Source organism: Colias eurytheme, chromosome 4, assembly GCF_061535395.1.
Source record: "Colias eurytheme isolate Ceu_HAF_F1 chromosome 4, ilColEury1 Martin Lab GWU primary, whole genome shotgun sequence".
Lineage (NCBI taxonomy): Eukaryota > Metazoa > Arthropoda > Insecta > Lepidoptera > Pieridae > Colias > Colias eurytheme.
Genome location: NC_142983.1, coordinates 770,630 through 786,312, shown reverse-complemented (window position 1 = coordinate 786,312; position 15,683 = coordinate 770,630). Strand labels below are relative to the sequence as shown.

General features: G+C 33.5%; 1 protein-coding gene across 1 annotated transcript; it reads left to right on the top strand.

Annotated features, from left to right (window-relative positions):
• Positions 1 to 13,087: 13,087 nt before the first annotated feature.
• Positions 13,088 to 15,342, top strand: LOC149908726 (uncharacterized). The gene is made up of 2 exons (XM_090101498.1): positions 13,088 to 13,099; positions 14,659 to 15,342. Exons 1-2 carry the CDS (start codon positions 13,088 to 13,090, stop codon positions 15,340 to 15,342), a joined length of 696 nt encoding a protein of 231 aa, XP_089957624.1.
• The last annotated feature ends 341 nt before the right edge of the window (positions 15,343 to 15,683 follow it).

Below are 15,683 nucleotides of genomic sequence, written 5' to 3'. Positions count from 1 at the left end.
AATTACGTATCAAAGCAGTATGTATGGGCAATTATTGACGCTCCGTGCATGCCACGTGATGGTACTGATCAGTGACGTAACGATCTTCAGAAGTAACTATTATCTAATCTGTGCTTGAGGGTAGTCTCATGGGGGCTATACACATAGGGCAGCGTTGGGCGAGCAGAGAAAATATTGACATGATTTTAAAAGAGCAACTATGGAGTTTCTTGCCGTTTCTTCTCTATAGATACGGCTTTCTGAATTGGTGGTAAATGTTTAAAAATGTTATGACGATTAAAAAGTGTTTTTTTGATGATGACTAATTGATAAATAAATGTTTGAGTTTGAGAGGCAATCACGTTGTGTAGAGGGCTTCCCTGATCGACCATCAGTGTAGATATTTATTCCATATCGCCGTAAAGGCGGCAAACATAGACGATCATTTGTTGGGCCAACGCTGCCCATTGTGAAGAGGGACATTTATACTTTTCAATGCAAAGATGTGTTTTTCCCTGACATCTTCCTGTTACGGTCATAGTATGATACGTTGTAATGGGTAGAGTCCTTTAGTCTTCAGCATTTCAATTTGATTGATTTTGATTGTACTGTCAAGGCGTTATTAATTTTCATTGTAATATTTAAGCCCGTGCCAGGCAAATTTTGGAAAGCCAATGTTTTAAAGTTCATTAAAAATTTACAGTGAATCTGAAATTGATTTTATATTTAAATTTTTACGTTTATCAGTTTTTATTTTATAATGGTTGCTGTATTTTATGTGGGTCTTTGGGTTTAAAATGAAAGAAGTTTTTTTTTATTTATTCATAAATATTCAGAATATTTAAACCAAGTTAAAATTAAGTTTAATTCCTCAATCTAATTTTCTGTTAGTTTTCTATCTAATTGCATTTATGAAATTTTCCGTCAATAACATTTTTCTAAGGTAAACCCATTTTTCTAACTCTTCTAATTTCAACGTAATGAATAACATCTATACTCGTTATTTCATAATTCCCTCCAAAATCTGAAATATGTAACCATTTAAAAGACCTTGTCAACACTTAAATATAATTAATCGTATCTAATATTTTATAAGATGCCGCGTACTGAGCAAAATAGAAACTGCCAGAATTTCGGACTTAGAATGATTATTATTAGAAGTGAAAATAATAATTTAAAATCAAGAACTAAACAGCTTTAAAATTGTCAGAACTAGACCAAATTTTAATGCCCATACGAGAAAGAGAGAAATTATCTTTCAAATAAAAAAAGAATCATCAAAATCAGTTCACTCAGTCGAAATAAAATGAACATCTTTTTTTGAAGATGGTTTGAAATGAATTAATTATTGATCTGAAGGAATGTCTTGTAACAAACCTTTATATAGTATAGAATCTTATGATTTGCGGACAAGCTGTTTATTATACTAAGTAATTGTTAATACTACAGGTATGTATTTGATGGCTGAAATTGGATGTCAAGTTATGTACTTATCAAATTTACCTCTTTAAGTGATTTCTAGATCACTCGATTGGCTTTGTAACTGATACGAACATTTATATACCTACCTAAGTATGTACATTGTACATAGTATATGCTGTAAAAAAATCAGCTCCGGCTCTTGTTTCTTTTTAGTTTATATTTAAACTAGGTTTAGGCCGCCCGCGGCTTCGCCCGCGCAGTCAAAGAAAAACCCGCATAGTTCCCGTTCCCGTGGGATTTTCGTGATTGCGCCATTTTCCCGGGATAAAAAGTAGCCTATGTTCTTTCTCGGGTATCAAAATATCTCCATACCAAATTTCATGAAAATTGGTTCAGTAGTTTAGGCGTGATTGAGTAACACACAGACAGACAGAGTTACTTCGCATTTATAATAATAGTATGGATTATAAGGACAAAGGATACTTTTTGGTTTCTTAATTTAGCAAAATGGTTGATTTATTTATATATATTACCACGATAACATTATTCAAGAGCAGTTATAAATAAAAAAAAAAATAAATCACGTAAAGGTAAACGCATAATTCAAACCGAAGCGGCAGCAAACCGCGTTCAATCAATACGTTTGAGCCACGGCTTCAATTAGCTTGATTATAAAACCACGTAAGCTATACATTGCTGTTTATTCATTGCATTGCCTTTTGAACGCGCTTCAAAGGGTTAAATGGATCTTGATATTGACGAGTGAACGTAGCGAGTCTTTTGAGCGCAAATCGATACATTTACTGCGTTTTTTGTGCACACTGATTTTTTTATTTCGTTCATAGTTTTTAAAAATTGCTATAAGTTCATTGCAATTGCTTTAATTTTTTAATATTGCTCCCAAAATATGAATATATAAATTATAAATATACGATAAAAACATTATTTACTTATTTATTGAAACGAACTGTATCAAGCATTAATAACAACGTTACGTCAATTTAGAGATAAAGACTCTTATATTGAATTTTTATCAGACATATACATATAATAAAATAATTAACAAGTACTACATTACGTAAATAAAACGACATTCACAAGAATATTTCCCACTTCAAAACGAACACGTTTCGTGTACCTAGCTAGTAAAATACGTAAAAAACACAAGTGTTCTAGCCGGAAACGTGTCCAGTGTAAAGGTCCGTCAGACGTATTGCACTAAAACAAACTATTTACTTCGCCTTGCGGCGGACCGTGAACACAGCCGTAAGGCCGTCGTCACACTTGCGGGCGTTTGTATGCAAATAAGGCTGAAACAGAATAATTGAGATACATACACCTTTACAAGAGTACAATATAATCTAAATCTACAAAATGTTTAAATGAAAAGAGCATGTGTGCACACGTGTCAGAAGTGAAACTTCTTTGTCAAGATTCAAAGATAACAAAATCGTCACCTACTCCATGATGTGACGGTATTGCTATGACGCGACGTTGAAATTATATACTCTCAACGCGCCTAAAGAAGTTTCACTTCAATAATAACAAAATTCTCTAGAAGGCTTCATGGCGGCTTTAAAGCGGCATGTGTCGCTTCCTTTATTGATCGCTTGTTTTAATAAGTTTTTATTTATCTCAGATTATTTACTTCTAAGGGCCGATTTTTCAATGCTTGGATAAAACTTATCCGTCCAATAAAGTATTACACGATAATATTAAAATGTCACGTAAACTGTCAAATACAGGCAATTAGAATACGTTTTTAAAATGGTAGTTTTGTACATTATTCGACGAATAAGTTTTATCCAAGGATTGAAAAATAAGCCCTAAAAGTAAGGTTTTTACTAACACAATATATTGGACATTAAATACCATCCGTATTTGTGATATTTCCTTCCTGTAGTATAAAAGCGTGTTTTATTTAATTATTCTGAATTTAAAACAACCGTTATAAATACTATAATAGTAAATTACTACATTTTAATTCTAAGTATTGGATTTGGAGTGGATCCAATTGAATTGGCAGCCGAAGGATAAAGATATCTTCGTTGTGACACGAACTTCCAAACTAGAAATAGAATTACTTTTATTGCCACCATGTAAATTGGAAATAAATCTTCAAATCTGTTTAATAAAAAAAAAAAAAAAATACGAAAAAGCAGAAAAGAGAAGATAAGCAAAATTAAACAGCTGCGGAAAAAATTCATTACAATTATTATTAGAATACGAAATTAGAAATAATATCTACATTTATCTGAATCAGTTACCTATCGTATATTATTCACAGACCAATAAAAAACTCAATTGGTTTGTGATATCATCTTTAAATAAACAAAAGTGTATTTCCATTCTGGATAAAAGGTAAAACACAAAATATACTCAAAAAATTATGTAACGTTTTATATCCATTTAAATCCCATATGATCCTATAATTTATACCTCCAAAAACAAAAGCGCAGTATGTCACGGGCCTTACATCTCCGAGGAAGCTTTATTTCTGGAAATAAAATTTTATTTCATTCCAATCGAAATAGACGCGTCCGATCGACGTTTTACATTCGAAGTGTTTCGGCCACTTTCAAATTTTATTTTCAATAGCTTTTGGCTTTTAATGTTATATTGAGTTAGTCCTTTCTGGAACTTTCGCTGAAATCTGAAATTGGAGTAATCTTTAAGAACGAAAAGTTTTAATTTAATGAACGTAGTTTTTCATTTTGTTAGAATTAGGGCAAAACTTGGATTCGGGACAATCTGTTGAAATGGCGTTTGTAAGTGACCGGAGTTTTAATTTTGATAGAAATAATGTTTGTACAAAGGTACCTATAAGATGAACAATTAAAATGTCTCATTTTTCTTTTTAATACGAAAGGTAAACGATACCTACCTATTTTATCTCTCCTTTATAGATAAATAAATCACATAAATACAATCTCAGTAATTTACAATATTGTTTATTGTCTATTTACGAATGGAATTCCCGTAAAAATTATAGAAACTTAAAGCTTTTCCATGAACCAAAATTGCGTTGTAAGTAGTACAATAAACATTGTTCTTGCCTGTAAAGTGAGTTCAAGATTACATATTACATACACACAAAATTACCTTCTAATAAATAATTACGGTCAACTGATCGAGATAACGAAGTTTTCACTAAATAAAACACGAATTAAGGAGGTTAAAATACAATTACATTAATTTGATCACGAAAAACAAAATGAATGGACTTTCAGTACAAAGAAAGGTATTTCGGTAAGAACATAAATTGTTTTGCCGATTTTATCGCGATGTTTCCTTTTATCGATTTGAGCGTGCCTTACAATTATATAGAGGAATGGATGAATGTGTGAATAATAATAAATAATAAATATTTCAAGTAATTTTTCACACGCGGCATGATCTGATCCCATACGCTTTACTACTAAGCAAGCGAAAGCTCGCTTGTGCATTGAAACCAAATGGCTGATAAACATACATGTATAATTTTAAATAAATACTTAAATATAGATAATTAACACCCAGACACAGAACATCGATGTTTATCACACTTATTTTTTATCATACATTTAAATAAAACATTTAATTTCTTTGTACGTTCTCGTCTTAATATCACGATTTAATAAGACACGTTTTCTTTATTCTGTCTCTAGTCAAATCAAACATTATATATAACCTACTTTGAAAATAGTTTATAAGAAATAAAAACACGATACATCACAATTATATACTTCCAAGACCTTTTTGCGAGTACATAGAAACTAAGTATACACTTAATAAGTTCGAACAAAGCTCGATAAAACGGCAGAAGCTCTTTAAAGTTGAGGTAAGTGCGACTTAATTACACATAAACCAAGCAATTAACAGTGAAGCGTAAACAATATACAGGCGTTTATCGCTCGGCTTTCTGGACGCCTGTTTGTTACTTACAATTTGGTAGACACTTTGTAAACTATTTCATTTATATTTGGTAACAATTATAATAGTATAGGATTATATTATCTTTGGTAATAGTAAAAAGAGGTCCCTTCATTCACTATTCTTCATCATCAAGAAGGTTCTGGGATTTACTTTTTATAACTAACTGAAACTCTCCAATAAATTAAGAAAGAAAAAAAGGAAAATTTATTTGTGCTTGTCGTGTTGAAAAAACATTACTTTTATATTTATTTCTAAATAGATATTTATACAAAATAATTTGTACGGAAGCCTACGAATATGGAATCAGCATTTGTCAGACAACTGGATATATGACTGATAATATTGATAAGAAATAAAATGGATGTAGTGAATGATTTATTTGGTATTGGGGACAGTGTTGTTGAAGAGTATCCAAGTTCCTCTTGTCTTTTATATGTTTGGATATAGTCATGAAATTTAGTAAAGTTTCGATGGAATTAGGCACCACAAAAGACGGAGGGATAAATGGCACAATAGTGGCACAAATGATGATTAGAAGTTATTTGCAACTGGGTGAATAGGTACCACTTCAACATAATTATCTTGAATTTGATATTTTTGGTTTAATGGCATTCAAATGCTTTATAATTATCTTTCTATAGTATATATTAAATGTTGCTGAAATGTTGTAAAATAATTTGCAAGGTTAGTTGATGGGTTGATAGGTAAGTTAGCCAAAAAATGGAATGAATAAAATTATTGTAATAAATCATTCATTTTTCATATATAATTATTGAATTGCGCATAACCAGTCAATGACATTTGACAACCGATAGCTTCAATTAAATATTAGTTAAGTACATGGTTAAGTAGGAATTATGTATAAACTAAAAAATATAATAATTGTCGGTGTTTTTCACTATAGTAAACAGCGTGGGTTGCTATTTCCGATGTGATGTTACTTATCTCAAGATCTAGAATCTTAGTAAAACTAATTAAAAATATTTGTAGCACAGGTAAAAATCCAAATTTCCTTCTTCACATTTTTCTTAATATTTCAGTATAAAATATCACAGAGCAATGCTCACCGTCTTAAGTATTTAGTTTTCACTACTCCCCCGAACATAGCCTGGTAAAGCAGGCCGATTAAAACTCCACCTACATTATTTAATCTTGCCAGTACTAAAACATGTCGTCTAATCCCAGACGTGTCTTGGTAAATCCCCAATTTGTCTTTGAGTTTATCTTACGAAGCGATATTTAAACGGCAAGAAATTCTTAATGCATTGAGAATTCCTGTAACGTTGTATCGTTAATTTGAAATTCTGGATTTGGAGGTTAATGCGGCTCTGGGGAGGTTTACTGCTGTTGGAAATATGTTTTGTTACTGATAACGTACAATGTAATGTTGTAAAAACAGATCTAAATTATATGATTGTTTGTGGGATATATTATAAGCGTATTATATTGGGTTTGAACTATTATAGACGCATACGTTTTTGAAATATTAAACATAATAGTTTATATTCTTTTGGGGAAGAAAAGAGAAAAAAAGAAGTCTCGTCTTTTGCTTGAATTAAATTAATAAACTTCAATGTTTTTTATTGTTTCATTTGATGGTATTCCCAGAAGAATAAATGCTATATGTCAACATTACAGCATTAGAAGAAAGATCTTCTTAAGGTAATGGGGGAAGCAGAGGTGCAATGCTCTGAGTTAGAAAAGTAGCCACAATTGTTTCTATTAGGGCCGATTATTCCTTGGTTAAAACTTATTCGTCGAATAACGTATTCACAAATGTATTCTACTTGCCCGTATTTGACAGTTTACAGTTGACATTTTAATATGCTCGTGTTATAATTTATTGGATGGATAAATTTTAACCAAGGATTGAAAAATCGGCCCTTAATCGTAAAATTTTAAGTCATATAGTTAAAATAAGTAATCAATTCTTTAATTAACTAGGTAGGAACTAAAAAACAGTAAAAGTTATTATAAATCTTCAATAGTTATTCCGAAATTTTGATAACCTGGTGACCTTGTTACGAGAATTGAGCCCTATGTATATTGATGTTTTCATACATATTATGTTAGTGTTAGTCGTAGTTTATGTTTACAAATATGTCTGTAAAATATATACGTTAATATTAGGAAGGTTATAAATACAGTCTTGAAGATACGGGTATGTTAGCAGAGCTTGTTTGTAGTATCAAAGTATGTTACAATATGTTATTGGAAATATTTAATGCATAGATTTGATATGTTATTTGTACTAATGAAAGTGAAGTATCTGTTATTGTATCAGATCAAAATAAACCTACACTAATAGTATTAGTTAGTAAAATTGGTCTAATACAGAATTTAATACCTACTACTAATATATAATATAATATTATAAAGGCGAAAATAACTCTATCTGTCTGTCTGTTACGCTTTCCCGCTTAAACCTCTCAACCGATTTTGATGAAATTTGGCACAGACAATCTTTAGACCCTGAGAAAGAACATAGGCCTATAATATAACATATACCTACCTTTTATTGCGAAAAAACACCACCCGGGCGAACTGCGAAGCCGCGGGCGGAAGCTAGTCTTCTTATATATAAAAATGAATCGCAAAATGTGTTGGTAAGCGCATAACTCGAGAACGGGTGGACCGATTTCGATAATTCTTTTTTTATTATATTCCTTGAAGTACCAGGATGGTTCTTATGTAGAGAAAACATAAATATGTTTCACGGGCGAAGCCGGGGCGGACCGCTAGTTGACTATAAATTAATGTCAGATTGTTTCTGCTGTATCGGGGTTTAGAAAAGCGGTTAGACTGATTTTGGTGTGGATTTCTTTGGCTTATAGTGGTAATTAAGGTCTTTATTGTTTATTTGTTAGATAATATCTGTAACATAAACAAAACATTTAATACAATAATTTTCATTGCTAGCTTATCAAAGAAGGTAGGTAATTGACTATGAGAGGAAAATTGTAGATAGTTGTCTAATTTAGGATTAAATATGCAACTATAAAGCTTAATCACAGTCCCTTCAACACAACGTCTTTTAATTCAAACAAACATCCAAAAAAAATATTTTCCTTTATAAAATAAAAAAAAAACGCTCGTGTATAACCCGCTTAACGGGATATAAGCCCAGACGGACTGCAATTCGTTAGACGTAACATCTTATTGGATAGCCTCGCTATTTATTTAACTGCACAAACTTGGAGCCGATAAAATTTTAAAAGAACTACTCTGTAATAGTGTAAGTCTCTATATACTGTTCATTTTGTTGGTGAGAACGCTTACATTGGAGTTTAAAGTTTTCACGTACTTTCGATAGTGGATTTTAGATTTATTTTTCTATTAAAGGATGTGATGTGTGATGTGTGCTGATTCGTGTTTTAAAGAGTATAGTCACTCATCATTCTATGCTATTTCACTACATAGTATAAAACAAAGTCGCTTTCCCTGTCCCTATATCCCTATGTCCCTTTGTACGCTTAAATCTTTGAAACTACGCAACGGATTTTGATGCGGTTTTTTTTAATAGATAGAGTGATTCAAGAGGAAGGTTTATATGTATAATATCATCCATTAAATAGTGGAGAAGTACTGTTATTTTTGAGGTTTCTAATGTGATGTCGTAAAAAATTACATTTTTTCCGCTTAAATTGCAAACGCAGGCTGAACCCTACGAGTTTTATCAAAATAATGTACTAAGTATTATAGACATTGAAAAGTTCTACAGAAAAGTCCGCGATGGTATATGTCTATCTCTTATGGATAACCCACAATAACTTTTTTTTTGTCATTTACTTTTTACGACAAATAATGGCTAATTTTCGATGCGATTTTAACCAATACAGCATTAATCCTTAACCAATAAAATACCTTGAATACATTATTCATTTAATATAGATCTATATAGCTTTTTACACCGTATGATTTAAGTGAATATTTTCGAAGATATTACAGATTTAAAAATTGCGGGACGTAGCGTTTGCGGCGGTACCGGCCGGCCGCCCGGCTATCTATTTTATACCCGTGCGAAGTCGGAGCGGGACGCTATGTTTTTATATACAACGTTCACAGTTTTTCTGTTGTGTATTTAGTATCAGCATTGCACCCGTGCGAAGCCGGGGCGGGTCGCTAGTATACAATAAAGCAATAAAATATTTGTTTGCGCTACGCTGTACGCGTAGCTCTGGGGTTAAAAAAATATCCTAAATAGGATACGGTTAGTATATCTTTTTTAACATGCAACATCTATGTATAATAGGATCTATTAAACTATTAAACGAATCTATTAAACAATTAAACTAATTTTGATGTTTTTTAAAAAAGTGGTTCAAAAGAAAGGTTTAAGAATATAATTTGTACGTTTTTGAGAGCGTGGACGAAGCCGTGGGCGGAAAGCTAGTAGGATTATAAACTATTTTAAGTAAAGAAAATCAAGTTTGCTGACCCTCGATGAAAATATAATATTCCAGAAAATTTACAAAATTCCAAATCCGTCGCTAGTCTACACACAGCCTTAGAATGTATCGTTTTACGCACATAAGAAAATATCCAACTCGCTAAAAGCTATAAATTAGCTTTATGCGCGGTTTATGTAAAAACACGGCGATAAAAACGTTTCCTTGCTCCGATGGAGACGTTCCTGAAACCATACGGATCGGATTATGTTACATTCGCTTTAACGATTTGATATAAATGATGAATCATGGATATTAAGATTAGTTTTGGGATTGATTTTTCTATGACAATGTCGCTGAAGCATTAAATTTAGAAGAGCAGATATGGCAAGAAACTTGTTGTCAGGCTTTTGTAAATATAGTCGTAAAATGTGTGAGAATAAACGTACCAACTACTAACCCTATTTAAGCATTCTATATTATAGCTAGCTGTGCCCCCGGTTCTCGTTTTACCCGCATTTCCCTGCTTCTTTTGGTCTAAGCGTGATGATATTTAGCATAAAACATTCCTTGATATATGGGCTATCTAACATTGAAATAATTTTTCAAATTGGACTCTTAGTTCCGGAAATGAGCGCGTTCAACCAAACATACAAACTCTTTAGCTTTATAATATTAGTATAGATAAATAGTAGTCTATATTCTAATTACTAGTCATTTCTACACTTACGATTATCTGTTTTTTGCGTGAAAGGGTACAAACATCGATTCATTTCAAACTTTAAAAATTGCAATATTAGTTGCAAACAATGGGCAGATATTCAATTAGCATATATTATTATACAAAATTATACAGTTTATAAACGAAATTATAGAACTTTACAAAATATATTATTAAGTATAACCTTTTTAAAAGTGGAGACACGTTTGCGCCAACACGAATCGGATCAGCTTGCCCCGGCGAGATTTCTCGAGTCTTGACCAATAATATTAAACTATCTTGTTGCAGAACCTTATCGAATATTTATGAAACGTGCGCTATTTATCAATAGAGGCGACAGTAATGGTGTTGTGTTAAGTTTGTTTTTTTTTATGATTTAGGTTCGGTAGTAATTATAGGGGGGAATAATATTTTGTACAAACAATGTAGAGTATTGTTGAACGTTCGAGCCGTAGAAAAGGCTTTTCTTTTAGAAAACATTTGCATACATAGTGTGGCAGGTAAGTCAGGGAAGTCTATAATTCATTTTTGGCAAGTAGTAGAGAAATCTTTTAAGTCTCTTTTATATAAGCACCTCTCCAACTTAGCATATCCTTCTATTTAATACTAGCGGTCCGCCCCGGCTTCGCCCGTGGTATATTATATTTACGTTTTCTCTACGTATAAGAACCAACCAACCTTCAGGCTTCAAGGGATATAATAAAAAAAAAAATGTTGTGTGGTTTTATGAAACCACGGTAAAAGTGAAACTGTTCGAGCGGTTCCGAACACTGCTTTGTGTAGCGCATGTCGCGTGACGGTCGGCTGCCGAGTAGGTATACCTACTCGGCAGCCGCGATACACGCGACATGCGCTACACAGACCAAAAAGTTTGAGACGATGTAATAAAAGTTTCACTTTAAAAAGAATTATCGGAATCGGTTCAGCCGTTCTCGAGTTATGCGCTTACCAACACATTTTGCGATTCATTTTTATATATAAGAAGATAATGTATTTTATCCTTTCCTATTATTAATTTATGTATTCTATCTTCTATAATCTATGTTATTATTTTATTTATTATATCAGCCACCCACGCAACATGTACGTTTCTTCTTTATCTCTTACCTTGGGCAGTCTGGAAGAGATCACTAGTAAGCGATAAGGCCGCCTAATGTACCTACCATATCGACGATGAAGTGTCAATATATGCTAACTACAAAAACGACATTTTTCAGTAGATAAAAAAAACGTTTTATTTCTTTTTCGTTACTGTTTTTAATTATTATTTTAGCTTACGTTCATTATCAAAGGATATTAGATATCATGGAATCATTTATTAAATGTAACTTCAAATCTTTTTAAAAAAAACATGCAGATATTAGATATTGCTTGTAATTGTATTTAAACAGAAAGCCGTATTTATTAGATACAATTTATTGCCAATATACTTAGAAGAAATTGTTCTAAAGATTACAACATTATTTTTATTTTAATATTAGGTTTTTGTATCAATACTATAGTAAAATTTTGATTTAAAATCCTGTCACTACACGTGATTATGCTCGAAGATAGTGATTTGAATATAAAACATTATTTCAATTTGTCCAACTTCATATGGACGAGATTTTCTTGCTGCTTTGGTTATAGTGGCATAATCACTCGGAACGTAAATTTCTTTGTTCTTAAGTTGGCGTTCAAGTCAAGAAATATAAGATACTACGTGAACACACGTCAGAGCACAACACCGTCGAAGATTTACTCATCTTCACGGACGGGTCCAAGACTGAAAATGGCACGGGTGCTGGGGTCTTCTCTGAGGACCTAAACATTAACATCTCGCACCCCTTGGGACCCCGTAATACAGTCTTTCAGGCTGAATGCCTAGGACTTCTACTTGCAGCTTCAGCCATAATCAAAAGGAATGTAACAACTTTTCGATTCGGATCCTATCGGATAGCAAAGCAGCACTCATGGCAATCAAAAGCCATGAAATCACTTCAGGGTTAATTCTAAAGTGTCACCTAGCCCTAACTAGGGTATGTGATCTGGGAAAGTCCCTAGTACTACAATGAATAAAAGGACACAGTAACTCACGAGGAAACGATGCTGCTGACATATAAGCCAGAAGGGCATCTCAAACACCGGTCATGGGACCTTTTCCCATTATACCGCTACCTGCAAGCTGGATCCGGCTGATGATTACCCAGCTCACTAGCACTGCACAAAAAGCAGAATGTTCAAGAAGATCTGACTGCAAGCAAGCCAGAGAAGCCCTACCAAACATTGACTCTAGACTTGCACGTCGGATTCTCAACCTACGCAGAGTGCAACTACGTGTAATAACAGGGACCCTCACAGGGCACGGCCCCTTCAACAAACATCTCTTTAATTTAGGGATCACAGACAGTCCGCTATGCAGAGCATGCATGGCGTCCGAGGAAACGGCAGCCCACGTCATCATGGAATGTACGGGGGTTGGGGAGTACAGGGCAAGACACCTGGGGTCTCCCGGGTCCCTCCCTGAAGCCTTTGGCAGCCCTCACAAGCTGCTTGGCTTCATGTGCTCGGGTGGTTTCAGTTTTAGCTGGTTTCCCCCACCTCCATCTCTCACGCAAAATAGGCGATTTTGGTAAGAGCATCCGTCAGAAAATATAATAATAGGCAGCTGTTGGCTAACACAATGCTTTTCCAGGTAATTAATTACAAACAAAACAAAAGTGCTAGACGTCAGGTCAGCAGCTGTTTCGTCATACCAGTAACATGTACAATGCTTAGTAATTTAATTGACTCTACGAACAATTTGTTGGTATCTTCACGCTCATAATGCGATGGTTGAGTTTGATGGAGAAGCACGTATTAGGATACTTTCTTCTTGGTTTGAAAGCATGCCAAACTCACCACTTTTAACCCAGGAATAAACTATAAATGAGCCCAAGGAAAGCGTGCTTAAAAACAGAGCGGACGCGTCAGGGTGTAGTTAGAATATATTGCCAGCAAAAAGGACGCAACTTTTGTTATAAGGTATTGCTACACTTTAATATTTGCTCAAATTGACTGTTTACAGAGAAATGACCTTTATAGGCCTATGTATTACTCTATTTTAAGTACGAAAATGCTATAAAACGAAAATCGCTAAAATGTTAGTTAGGAGGTATTGATACTTCATCGTCGATATGATGTACCTTTGTATAATTGTAAATATTACTTGGTGTGGTATATTAAATTGATAAATAAATAAATAAATGTTTCAGAAGTGGGATTTACCATCAAAATCAGATTATTCAGCATAGAGATTTAATAAATAAGCTATGAATTTGTGTTGGTTCGAAAATTACGTCATCAATACTAATGATTATAAAGCTTACGTGTTAACAAAAAATACCAACTTTTTATAGGTATCAGTAAAATTTATACACAGTATTAATTGACAGACAAAAATAGTATTTATATCTTTCCACCTAAAATCTTACAGGTACAGTCTACAATTGTAACCAATTGTAACAATAGAGATCTACCAAAAGGTTATCTTTAATTAATTAATTCTGTCCACAAACGAGCCATTGTCCATATCCCAATTCCCACCTGACGCTATATTACTTATTCAGGCCCGTCTGTCTGTGCCCATTTTTTCTTCTAAACACTGACAAATGGGGTTTTTATCAAGTTTAATGAGGATGGGATTAATTGGCTTTCCTTTTGGAAAGGGGAACTCAAAATTTTAATGTTTATAATTGAGAATTACGTTCATAAGCAGATCTGGATTAAGCTTTGTTTGTTAAAATACAGGTTACTTCGTTTTTATCATTATTTGCATTTATTTTAGATTGATTTTAAGGTAATAATTAATTGGATTATAACTTAATAAATCATACAATTAATTTAAAATTGGATAAGTTGCTTAAAATATAATATATTGATAAGTTTCAAACAAATAAGCCAACTTAATAAATGTTTTTGTAACTATTTCGGTTTGAATATTATGCTAATTTATTAAATGTTTGTGTCTTTAATTAAATTACAATTAGCTACCTCACTTTGAAAGCAATTTCTACAATGAAGAGCTGTCAAGGAACACTTGTATCTAGTTGCTCAAATCAAACATAATTAAATGATAAACATTTGGAAGTTGAGAACTGTTTATCGTATTTAATATACACTTTATAACTTGCTTTAATGTTTTAAAATTGGGTGAAACATGTTTGTGCATTTACAACCAAGAAAAGTCCCTTTGTCGTACCACTTACCTTCCAGAATAGTCCCCTGACTATCAAACCAAGCATCAGCATTCTCGGCGTTGAGATTACGTCTGACGTGCAGTTCCGTGGATTCTTGGAGGACAAAGCCAAGATTGCTTCGAAGAAGTTAGGGGTGCTCGCCAGAGCGAGACGGTACTTCACACCCGCTCACCTATTGCAACTTTATAAGGCTCAAGTCCGGCCCCATATGGAGTACTGCTCGCACCTCTGGGCCGGAGCACCCCAATACCAGCTCCTACCACTAGACCGCGTTCAGCGTCGAGCAATCCGCATCATTGACGACACCGAGATTGCCAAATCGCTTGATGCTTTGTCGCTGCGGAGAGACGTCTCCTCTCTCTGTGTTTTTTACAAAATTTATAATGGGGAATGTTCTGAAGAACTCTTCGACTTGATTCCAGCCGCCGATTTCCACAACCGCACATCGCGTCACAAGCTAAAGTATCATCCTCACCATCTGGATGCATGGCGCTCTACCACAGTGCGATTCTCCCGTAATTTTTTGCCTAGAACAACATCGTTGTGGAACGAATTACCATCTGAGGTGTTCACAAGCGTCTTTAACAAACAAACCTTCAAAAAAAGGGCATACAAATTTCTTAAAGGCCGGCAACACATTCGCGGTGCCCCTGACAACGCGAATGCTTATGGGCGGCGGGCATCACTTTCCATCAGGTGACCCGCCTGCTCGTTTGCCCGCTTAAGTATAAAAAAAAAGAAAACTGTTGCTCTATTTAGAAAATACTTGAATTAAATAATTACTTACCTTTAAAATTATGTATAACATACTTTTCTAGGATCTACGCTTGATAACTAATAAACGTTGCAAATAAATAAACAGAAATGATTATAGAGTCTGAAATAGACAGAGATAAAGTTCCATTTAATAATTTAACCATACAACAAATCACAAGAAAATACTAAACAATAACCAGGCCGACATAGCTTTCTACTAAATTTCGCAATAAAACACCTGGCATAACTCCCTTTTAATTGTCCATGTTGATACCAAACGACCAA